At 45.8% G+C, this 9,880-nt stretch overlaps 1 protein-coding gene across 2 annotated transcripts; it reads right to left on the bottom strand.

The window, feature by feature from the left end:
- Positions 1–4,971: 4,971 nt before the first annotated feature.
- On the bottom strand, positions 4,972–7,340 carry pvalb8 (parvalbumin 8). 2 transcript variants are annotated; one of them, XM_008288036.1, is made up of 5 exons: positions 7,111–7,340; positions 6,590–6,657; positions 5,959–6,091; positions 5,276–5,385; positions 4,972–5,136 (listed from the first exon to the last, which is right to left on the bottom strand). In XM_008288036.1, exons 2-5 carry the CDS (start codon positions 6,648–6,650, stop codon positions 5,111–5,113), a joined length of 330 nt encoding a protein of 109 aa, XP_008286258.1. In that variant the 5' UTR covers positions 6,651–6,657; positions 7,111–7,340; the 3' UTR covers positions 4,972–5,110. The 2 variants fall into 2 exon arrangements, with proteins under 2 accessions (XP_008286258.1, XP_008286257.1); XM_008288035.1 differs by lacking the exon at positions 4,972–5,136 and having other exon boundaries at positions 5,232–5,385.
- Positions 7,341–9,880: the final 2,540 nt, after the last annotated feature.

Raw genomic sequence — 9,880 nt, 5'->3', positions numbered from 1 at the left:
TTCACCGTTTATAAAACACAGAGTGCACATGTTCAGATGCACAGCCAAGACGTCAGAGTTTAGGAGTGAATAGTGGTTCTGGATGTGCAGGAGTGTTTATGTGCTTCTACAGTCTGCAGGGAAAAGAACAGAACAGACACAAAGTACAACGACATTAAAAGACAACTCCAGTGGTGCAGCACACAAGTATAAAATACCACAAATAAGAACATATAAATATATTTACAGAAGGAGCCAGTAGGAAGTATATACAGTCAGGAATGAGCACGGTAACAGCCACACGGTAGAATAAATATACTGCACTGTTGAGATAAGAACACTGAGGATATATGACAAATATAAATAAATAATTATTATAATAGTTAAAAATAATTCTAATATATTATAATATAATTATTAAATATATCTGATTAAAAAGTGACTGCTGTCAAGTCTGTGCAACAATCAAACAGCATTAAAAGAACAATTCTTTGTAAACATCACAGAATGAGAACAGTCGGGATGGTTGTGCTGGTGCAGCTTTTAGGAGATTAAGACTTTTAAAAACAACACAAACACGATAAAATACAATATAGTTCCATACAGCACAGTGAACCTTTATTAGTCCCACGGTGGGGACAGTGCAGACATTATATCAGGACAACACAGAAATAAACAAAAACTACTGGTTCAGATTGTCAAACAGAACTATGAGTGGTGACTGTAGCGGTGCTGTTAGTGTTTGTGGCCTGAGTTTGCAGCATGTGTAAGTGTTTTCTGAGTGTTGTCAGATGTTTTCCAGCCAAACTGCTCCCAGACACCAACATGCTGGAGCTGCGGCCTCTGCAGCCAGACGTCTTGCCTCCATTATTCACAGTAAGTTTGTCCTAGATGACACTTGCCATCTTATCTGATTGTGCCTTCTCATTTGGAAAAGTCTGCAAAGTACCTGTCTCCCTCCTCATGACAGCCATTACTCAGTCTGAGGATGCGTCAGCAGGCAGCAGCTGCTCCGGCTTTAGGCAGGGCGCGGCCTCCGCTGCAAGCTGCAAGCCTGCATTAGTCTAGTTAATAGACGCTCCAATTATATGTAAAAACCTATCAATTAGCAGCGATGTCAACAATAGGCTGGAGCCCAGGTGGAAATAGATTTGGAGAAATCGCCTTCCGTGTGAGTGAGGTGCGGCCATTGATATGTGCGCGGCCCATCATTCATTAATGAAGAGAAGCTGCACACAGACATCATAAGCAGAGGCTCAGGACTGATGCTTGCTGGGGAACAGAGGCAGCGCTGTCATCCTCTGCATTATGGATAGAGTTCCTGCACAGAGCTCACAAAGCCCATTCAGGCATCCTAACACGGCAGTTAAATCTTTCACGACGTTCCTCCCTGTTCAGACTATCAGGTAGCAGCATCCCTGGGACCTGCAGCCTCCAGAACCCCGGGAATGGGTCCGGTCATTGGCGGTGCTGGTCCCGGCGCAGCCCGGACGGTTCGATCCGTGCTCTGATCATCAGTTTGTTATCAGCTGAAGATGGTTTGCACATTAAAGTTTCACACAGACCTAATCAGTAAGGTGAGCCTGACACTCCTTCCTTGATATGAGTTTTTGGTGACAATGAAGCGAGGACATCAATTATTGAGGAGCCGTACAGACAAGCAGCCCGGCCCCGAGCATCCCACAGGCCTAATCCTGACGTGGCAGAGCAAAATGCTTAAAGAGATAACTGAAGGCTGCTGACCGGCTTTATTTAGTCTTTTGTCGAGCTTGTTGGGCGCCTAATGCGACACATCAGTGGCTGCTACTGTTTCAAGATAAGACGGCGCTTTATTGATCCAGAGAGGAGGTGGAACACCAGCAGAAACACAAATAAACAGCAAATATACACGAATGCTGTTGAGCTGGACGGATACATGAGCACAGGGCAGTTTAGAATTCAATACAATTTTTAGTCATAGTTTATTTTTCTGTTATATTTCCGTGATGTTTTCTATGTTTCTATGGTGGTGGCCACTTCATTCCAGCAGAGTTTCCCCCTGATGGGCAATAAAGTGATTCTTCCATATTTTATTGCACAGATTCTTTAAATACCGCTGGATTCAGCCCCGTGACCTCACTCAGGATGTTTCAACCCCTGAACACGGAACTGGATGACGAATCTCCAAAATGTGTTCGTTCTTTTTATCATCTCTAGACTGATGTTTCCAATGCACCATTTTGTTTTACGCTGCCACTTAAAGCTGCTTCCTGGTTTAATCAGAATTAACAGTACAGAGGAGCTCAGCTGAAAATGTGTACATTAGATCTAAAAAGCTGTTTTCTGACTTCACACCTCCTCCATGTTCACCTCCAGAAGCTGCTGCTGCTTGTCGTTTCTCTCACGTCGTCCAGCAGGTCTACAGCCTCTCCCTTCTCTCTCCCTTCTCTCTCCCTTCTCTCTCCCTTCTCTCTCCCTTCTCTCTCCCTTCTCTCTCCCTTCTCTCTGCCTTCTCTCTCCCTTCTCTCTGCCCTTGAGTCCAGGTAATCTGCTTGTCACATTATCTTGTTCTGCTGTCCCACACCAGCACATCCAGCCGTCAGCGTCGACCTGTTGGCTCACGTTTCCTTCCTGTTTACCACTTGCGGCTCCTGACCCGCGGGGGTCATGGCTCCATTGTGAGTCCCCCGGCTTGTGTTACCGACTGGCTTCCCCGAGCTGTCAGCCCCGTGGTCGCCCCGCGCTCACGTCTTCAGAGATGAGGCCCGGCGGCGATAGCATCAGATATGGATACATGATGGTCTAATTAGCTCCAGGCCTCGCTGTGCCAGTCCAGCAGCTTGGTGCAGCTTGTTGTCTGTGAATTAGGGGCTGGACAGGTAATCAATTTCAAATTGAAATCGCAATTTGAAGCAGTGCACTTAGCAAATCGCAAAGGCTGCAGCTCAGAATATACATTATGCAGTGCACCTGACCTGGGTTTAAAGCGTTGTGTCAGTGCTTTTACAGATTCATGCCGTCTTCCGTGTGTGACGGTGAACAGTAGTGGTGCTGCTCTACATGTTTTAGGTCTATCACACTGTGGATGCTCAACTAAAGTTAGACTTTAGCAAATTATGTTGCAAATAAACTCTAAATATCTGTCAGAATAACAATCGCAGTTACAGATCTTCCCCCAGATCGGTCTTCTCTACTGTAAATTTGATTAAAGTGCACAATCATAAAGTTTAGATTCAACCTTGTTGGTGTTACACAGAGTACAAAGACAGCAAACGCAGCTCATCATCTCATCAGAACAGCAGTAAAGTGCATTATTCACAGAGTGAAATCTACAGTATGTTACAGGATAATATACTACATGAGCAGTATTATTGCCATCAGATATATTCACTACTGCAGCAGGATGAACAGGATCACCGGACATGTAAGGCACATTTTAAGCAGAGAAACATCACGGTTTGGATGCTTGTTTTGCTTTAGTTTAGGACTTTTTATTAAGGAAGGCAGTCAAGTTCAAACGGTGTGCACCTCAGTAATGTTGTGTTGTGCTGAGAACATGCCAAGAGACCACTGCAGCCTTTTATGCCAACGCTCATTTGCTTCTGAATACTTAAAGTCCTTTGAGAGCATCAGAATCTGGACAGCTCAACCTCATCCTCAAACCGTCCAGCTCACCGCTATCACTGCAGACTAAACACACTGATTTCATGCCAAAGTGTACATTTAGACCTTTAGATCTGCTCTCTGTTGTCAGCCCGTCTGCCTTTTTTGGGTTCTACACTCATGTCGGGTCTCAAAGGTTCAATCTACTGTTTAGTCACATTATTGCACTGTGAGCAGAAAATCGTTTTCACTTCATGACGACATTTTTATCGTTAAAGTTTTTTTCACTCTGTATAAAAATTCTAATGTTGTTTGTTTATTTGACAGTGAATTTCTCAGTCAAAGGAAACACACAGGCCTCGAAGCGCCCAGCGGAACTCACAGCAAACAGAAGGGATGACCACACATCCTCGGTTTGTGACCATGACTTCATGCTAATACCAGGTCTGCTCATGCACTTTGAGTAGCAGGTGTCTGCTGTAATAGTCGGGTTCTCCCTGTAATATACGGATAATTGGAATGGCACCGGAGTGGAAGCTCTGAAAAAAACTCTACTCTGTGTTTTGGCGCTGCTGGTGGGTGTGTGAGCGGTGAGGTAGTTGTTAATTTTAATCCTGTGAATCCTGTAAGTGCACAGAATGAAGAATCTGTACTATTTAAAGTCTCCGGGGGGCTGCAGCGCTGTGAGATGGTCCAGCTTCTGTCTGAGAACTGGGCTGAGTGCACTAACTGATTCTCCTCTGAGCCATCAGAGAGACTTGGCGCTCTGGTTTCCTGTGTGCGAAACACAAACACACACTCGCTGTTTGCATGGCTGGCCGTCTGATCTCATATTTGATTTTTTGCAAATGCACGGGGTTTTGTGTGAGTGTGTGTTTTGTTTGCCTCGCCTGAGCAGCGCCGAGGCTCAGCTGGGTTTGTTTACAGAGCTGAGGTCAGGTGTCACTCGATCCGACCACGGTGACACTCAGGTGGTCATCAAGGTGACCTCTGCTTTCTGAACACTCGGTCACAAACGCGGCAGCGCTCGCTCTCGTACACCTGACACTCAGGCTCATTTACCGCTGTGCTAGATCAGGGTAAGTGAAGATTTAAGGACACTTCAGAGCTGTAAAGGAGGTTGTGTGTGTGTGTTTCATACAGATCCCATGAGGTGTGTCTCAGGTTTCCTTTATGTTGAAGCCTCGACTTTCACACAGACCACATCTGAGCCGAGAACATACAGAAACATCTCAACGTGTGAACCTTAACAAATGATGAGAACAGCCACAGAACTTGGGTTTTATTGTTTTATTTTCTCAGTAATTTGGTAAAGTGTACATTTATTTGGGCGGTACAGCGTTAATGGTCTGTCTAAAACATATGAAAATAAAATAAAAAGATGACGAGGATGTAGACGTGTGTGAGCCGGAGTGAGTCTTGCAAAATAATCAAAAGGTTTTATCTAACCAGTTGGAAAATGACTAAATGATAAACTAGGAGCCCTTGAAGCGGTCAGATAAGGGTGGCAGGGGGACCAGGTCCAGGTGCAGAGATGGAGTCCAGCTGTTTAGGACATGACCATGGCCTGGAACTCTGTGGACAGACGAGACAGTGTGAGGAAGATGCACTTTTATATAAATCTAGAGCCACAGATGGCCTCTACGCCTTCTTCTCCTGGCCACTTCTGCTCATCCAAGTTCTGAAACTACACATGAAATCAAAATCTCCTCACCATCTGCTCCAATCCGACCATCGCTGTCGTCATCGGCGGCACACAGGAAGGCCTTGGTCTCCTTGTCTGTCAGAACACGAGCTCCAGGAGAAAACCTCTGGAGGAAAAACCTGTAGAGACACAAGTTAGAGGTGTTCTTCAGTTACACCTGGATGAATGGCGAAGACTACACATGCACATGTCAAAGAATTACCGACAGAAGTCATGTGCAAATTATGACAAGTGTTGATTTTTCTCTTCGGTTCAGCAGATCTGTCAAGCAAAAGGTTCCTGCATCGGTTCAGGCATTAGTGCTGCGCTGTGTGTTGCTCTACAGCCGGAGGACTTCCAGGAAGTAGACAGCTCCTGTACACAGGGCCTGAAGGGGTTTTCAGGCTTGTTTTTGCTATTTTCTGACAGCTGATAAAATACGGAAGTGATGATTGTGTTGTTGTTACTGAAGTCAGTTTCACATGACGTTTGGAGAACAACATGAGTCCGACCTTCTATGTTGGGCCTGAAAAGCTGCACAAACTGGTGCTGGATGACGTCTCCTCTCTACATCCTCTACATTATGAAAACTGTGACTGAAATCAGCTTCTGTTTCCAGGAACACCTTTGATTCTGGTCTGTTGGGGCTGCTGACCCTTTACATCCCGGACACAGCACACAGAAAGTCGTCTGTGGACCGGCTGTTCACTCACTTCAGCTCTTCCTCCTCAATGAAACCACTGCCATCGTTGTCCAGGATCCCAAAGACCTTCTTCACATCCTGAGGGCTCTTCTTGGAGAGGCCACACATTTGGAAAAACTTCTTTGGGCAGAAGGAGTCTTGAGCTGGAAGGAGAAGTCACAGTGAGTTTGTAAACATCGATATTTTCATGAGTCATGTCTGAAGTTTACGACTCGACTAGAATTACAGCAGCAGCGCTGTCATATCTGCAAATCCTCAAAGTGTTTAAATTATAGTCACAACATGTAAGTGACAAGGTGTTATTAACTATGATTTACGACACACAGTCTTCTTGCTCAGGAGTTCACGTGTATAAAGAATTAAATGCTATTTTTAAAAACATTTCAGTTCAGAGATCAGTTTACTTGATCTTTCACCTGCAGTGTTAAAACTAAGATCAAATCTGGTCCAGCTGATGCTCATAAAGTCATTTAACTTTAACCTTGTACAACAGCTCCATGTGCATTATGTCTGTTTTCTAGTTTTGCAGCCTTCCAGTTGCTTATCTTACAGCAACATCTCCTTTGTCCTTCGGCTGGCTGGGCTCCACACACACACACACACTGTACATATATTTGATATATATTGGTGGAAAACGATACCTTGGCAGTCCTTGATAGCACTGTCGATGGCATCAGCAGAAAGGATAGATGAGAGCGACATTTTATTCCTGTAGGAGGAACAGCCATGGTGAATTATTAAAACATTAAGCCAGGTGCAGCACAAACCTTCTAAGTTGTCACTGATGGAGCGCAAACTATGTCCAAGTGACGATAAAGTCAGCGCAGGAGCGAACCAGGAGACAACAGAGCATCATACAGGTATTTAAATAAATAAATAGCCCCGGCATTTCTACAAACCGTCTCCTGCAGATTGAAAATCATAAATTAAACTTTTCCCTTCTTGCTTTGGCTTTGGTCCCCCTTTGCGCCAGAAATTCTCACTTTTACGCACGAAAACATTCGTCCTTTAGTGTAACCATTCCGCCCCTGAGGTGCTCTTACGCGCGCTAAAAGCACAGAAACTAAGGCTAAATCCGTCTACAGAGTCGATTAAAACAAGTAAAAAAGAAGTAAGTCTCTTCCCGTTTAAAAAGCCTTCCAGCATCCAGCCAGCAACTTACCGTGTTCAGGGGTTCTCGCCCAGGTCGGTGATCCAGCGGAGAGGTAAGGCTATGTGGTGACTGCTGTCCGTCAAGCCGGATTTATATAGGTCTGATTGCTGTGACAATAGGGAATGCTTGAGTTACCTGTCTATGGATCAAATTCTAACTGCCCGCCCCTGATCCAATTTCTCAGCTAACTAATTAACCTTTACTATTTATAACGCCCAGGGGCAGAGAGACGGACCGTGGACATCTGTAACGCCCTTGTAAATAGCAAATTAAGTTAAAAAGCGCATTCTTCTTCCCATCCTCCACTCCCTCCTGTCATCCCAACACCCCTCCTCTCACCTCTACAATTATACAGTACAGTAAATGCAGGGAGGCTGTAATGTAACTGCAGTCTCTCTCTCTCATCCTTTTCTCCCTCTCTTGCTGTTTCTGCCCCCCTCCCCAGCCTCCCATGCAGATATCCGTTTACAGGCAGCAGTCCCCAGACGAGCACATCTGAGCCACAGCCCTGAAAATACGCCCTTATCCTTACATCTGAGGTGAAATATTGGAAATGTAATGTCAACTGAACAGTCCTGCGCAGGGATGACATCTCTCCTTGGCTGCAACAGAACAGCGTTGGCTCAAGATTACCGGCTGATTCAGAGGTCAGCCATGAAGCAGCTCTGTAGAACCACCAGGTCCTCAGACACTCAGTCCGGTGATCTCCAACTAAAGGCACTGTGACCCCAAACACGTGCTCATCGGTGAATGTCAGGGACGCCGGTGTTTGTAACCTTCTCACCGTCTGACACTGACGGGGGGCAGCCGCGCTAAATGCTTTGTCAACTGTGCTGATGAAGAGACCCGAGGTCACCCTCTGCTGATGCTGATGATGAGGCATAACGCGCAGTGTCCCAGGTGTTCACATGCATCATTAAAACAGAGCTGTGGAGTCAGAAGTCATGACAGTCACACAGAGCTGCAGTTCGATCATTTATTCCATCTGCTGACTTTGCTTCTTCCTCCTTTCTGGGTCTTTGTCTCTCTCCAGTTGCAGAGCGACCAGTTCAGTTTGTCTTTTCTGAGGGCGTCTGTGGCCTCCAGCGCCTCTGACACACAAACAGATTCAGGGGTCATTAAGCACATCCCTGGGAGAATGGCCACTGCAGCAGGACGCAGGAAAAGAAGGTTATTTCTCTCCTCGGTGTGAGGTTAGCTGAAGGCATGTGGTACACAGCAGCAATGCAGGTGGAGGATACACAAGATGCTCAGCCTGGAGGAAGTAGTTCAGACAACATTAAAACGCCCCTATTAAACGGGTGAAGTCCCGCAGAGATTTGAACTCGGATCGCTGGATTTAGAGTCCAGGGTGCTAACCATTACCCATTACACCATGGAACCATTACACCATGGAACCACACCTACGTCCTGCCAGTATCCAAATAGGTGGAACCTGACACTCGGGGATATTCTTAATTATCGCCAAAGGGGGCACAATAGCCCCGGGCCACCTTTCTCATATTAAAAGTCAACTACTTAATGTGCGTGCGTGATGCACGAGCGAATCTTGGCAGAGCTCTGCTAGTCAGCTGGCGCACAGCAGCAGGTAATGTTGCCCCGGTGCCGCGCCATGACTTGTGCGTAAAGATCGTCTTAAACGGTATTTAATGGTCTGAGGACAAAGATCCCGTCATATGGACTCTGTAGTCAGGTAAAATATGATCAAAGATCAGATGAAGGTGAGGTTAAAGATATGTAGGTGAGGGGATCAGAAGACTGACTGACTTGCAAATTCGTCGTTGGCACGGTTTGTAAATCCATGCGCGCAGCATATTCACCTCCTAAATATGTGTTTTTATTCGGTGCTGTTTCTTAGTGCTGATATAATCAGGTTTATGCTGAAGGAACTGTGGTAATAATAAGGACAACAGGCTTGGATCATGGCGTTTACGCACGGATTACGCACAGCAGCTGTTTGTCCTGGTCTCTGGCAGCATCCTGCGTCTTTCATGATTAAATAAAAGCTCGTTATCTCCGGTGGTTTGTTACTGTCGGCCTCTCCTGAACCTAATCCAAATGCCAACTTGTTAACGGGGCCCCTCAACAAGTGATGCCCGATAGTGTGCCGTGAGGTTCTGGTGAAGCTGGACCGGACTGACAAGGAAAAGAGAGAAACTCAATCATCTCATCCAGGACTGTGTGAAAAAGAGACCGGGGACACCGGAGCAGAGCGGCGGTGCGACTTTACCCACAACCGGTGCATGATGTCATGCGCCACGTTGATCCCTCGCAGAATATACGGTTACTGCTCGATCACTTATTTATTTAGCCTACATTTGCTAATGCGTTCTACGAGCTGGACGTATACAGTTGGAGCTCAGTCTTTCTCACCTCTCTGGTGGTTGTTACTTAAAGAAGGCACAATCCAGCTCTCGGTACTCCGGTTACTGTCCTGAAACTCAGGAACAAGCATTCCTCTTTACGTCTCGGTCATTATTCACATCACAGGTGCCTTCATTAATATAAAGTTATTCTACATTTAAATTCACCATCAGTTTTTGTACAGCCTCACTAAAACATGAAATAATGGATTGTGAATCACGTTTATTTAATTCTAACAAAATGCTTCAAGGACAAAATACATTTGAAGATGCTGAGTCCTCCTTGGATCTCCAGCTGACTGCGTGAATTCGTGCAACAGTTGGTTTACTGGCTCAGCTTCTACGGTTCATGGTTCCATCTGGTGGCTGCAGAGTGGAGCTGCACGACTGGAGAGCTGCACACGGTACTGGATGAG

The sequence above is a fragment of the Stegastes partitus genome, unplaced genomic scaffold, assembly GCF_000690725.1.
Source record: "Stegastes partitus isolate 25-593 unplaced genomic scaffold, Stegastes_partitus-1.0.2 Scaffold539, whole genome shotgun sequence".
NCBI classification, from domain to species: domain Eukaryota; kingdom Metazoa; phylum Chordata; class Actinopteri; family Pomacentridae; genus Stegastes; species Stegastes partitus.
The sequence above is the reverse complement of the archived record's forward strand: the minus strand, read 5'-3'. Positions and strand labels throughout refer to the sequence as shown.

Bases quoted from the DNA above. Each gene is read 5' to 3' on its own strand.
- pvalb8 (XM_008288035.1), bottom strand. From the start codon at position 6,650: ATGTCGCTCTCATCTATCCTTTCTGCTGATGCCATCGACAGTGCTATC. The intron at 6,092-6,589 runs GTATCGTTTTCC...TTCTCCTTCCAG, and splicing joins TGCTATCAAGGACTGCCAAG to CTCAAGACTCCTTCTGCCCA. The intron at 5,386-5,958 runs GTGAGTGAACAG...GTGTCTCTACAG, and splicing joins ATTGAGGAGGAAGAGCTGAA to GTTTTTCCTCCAGAGGTTTT.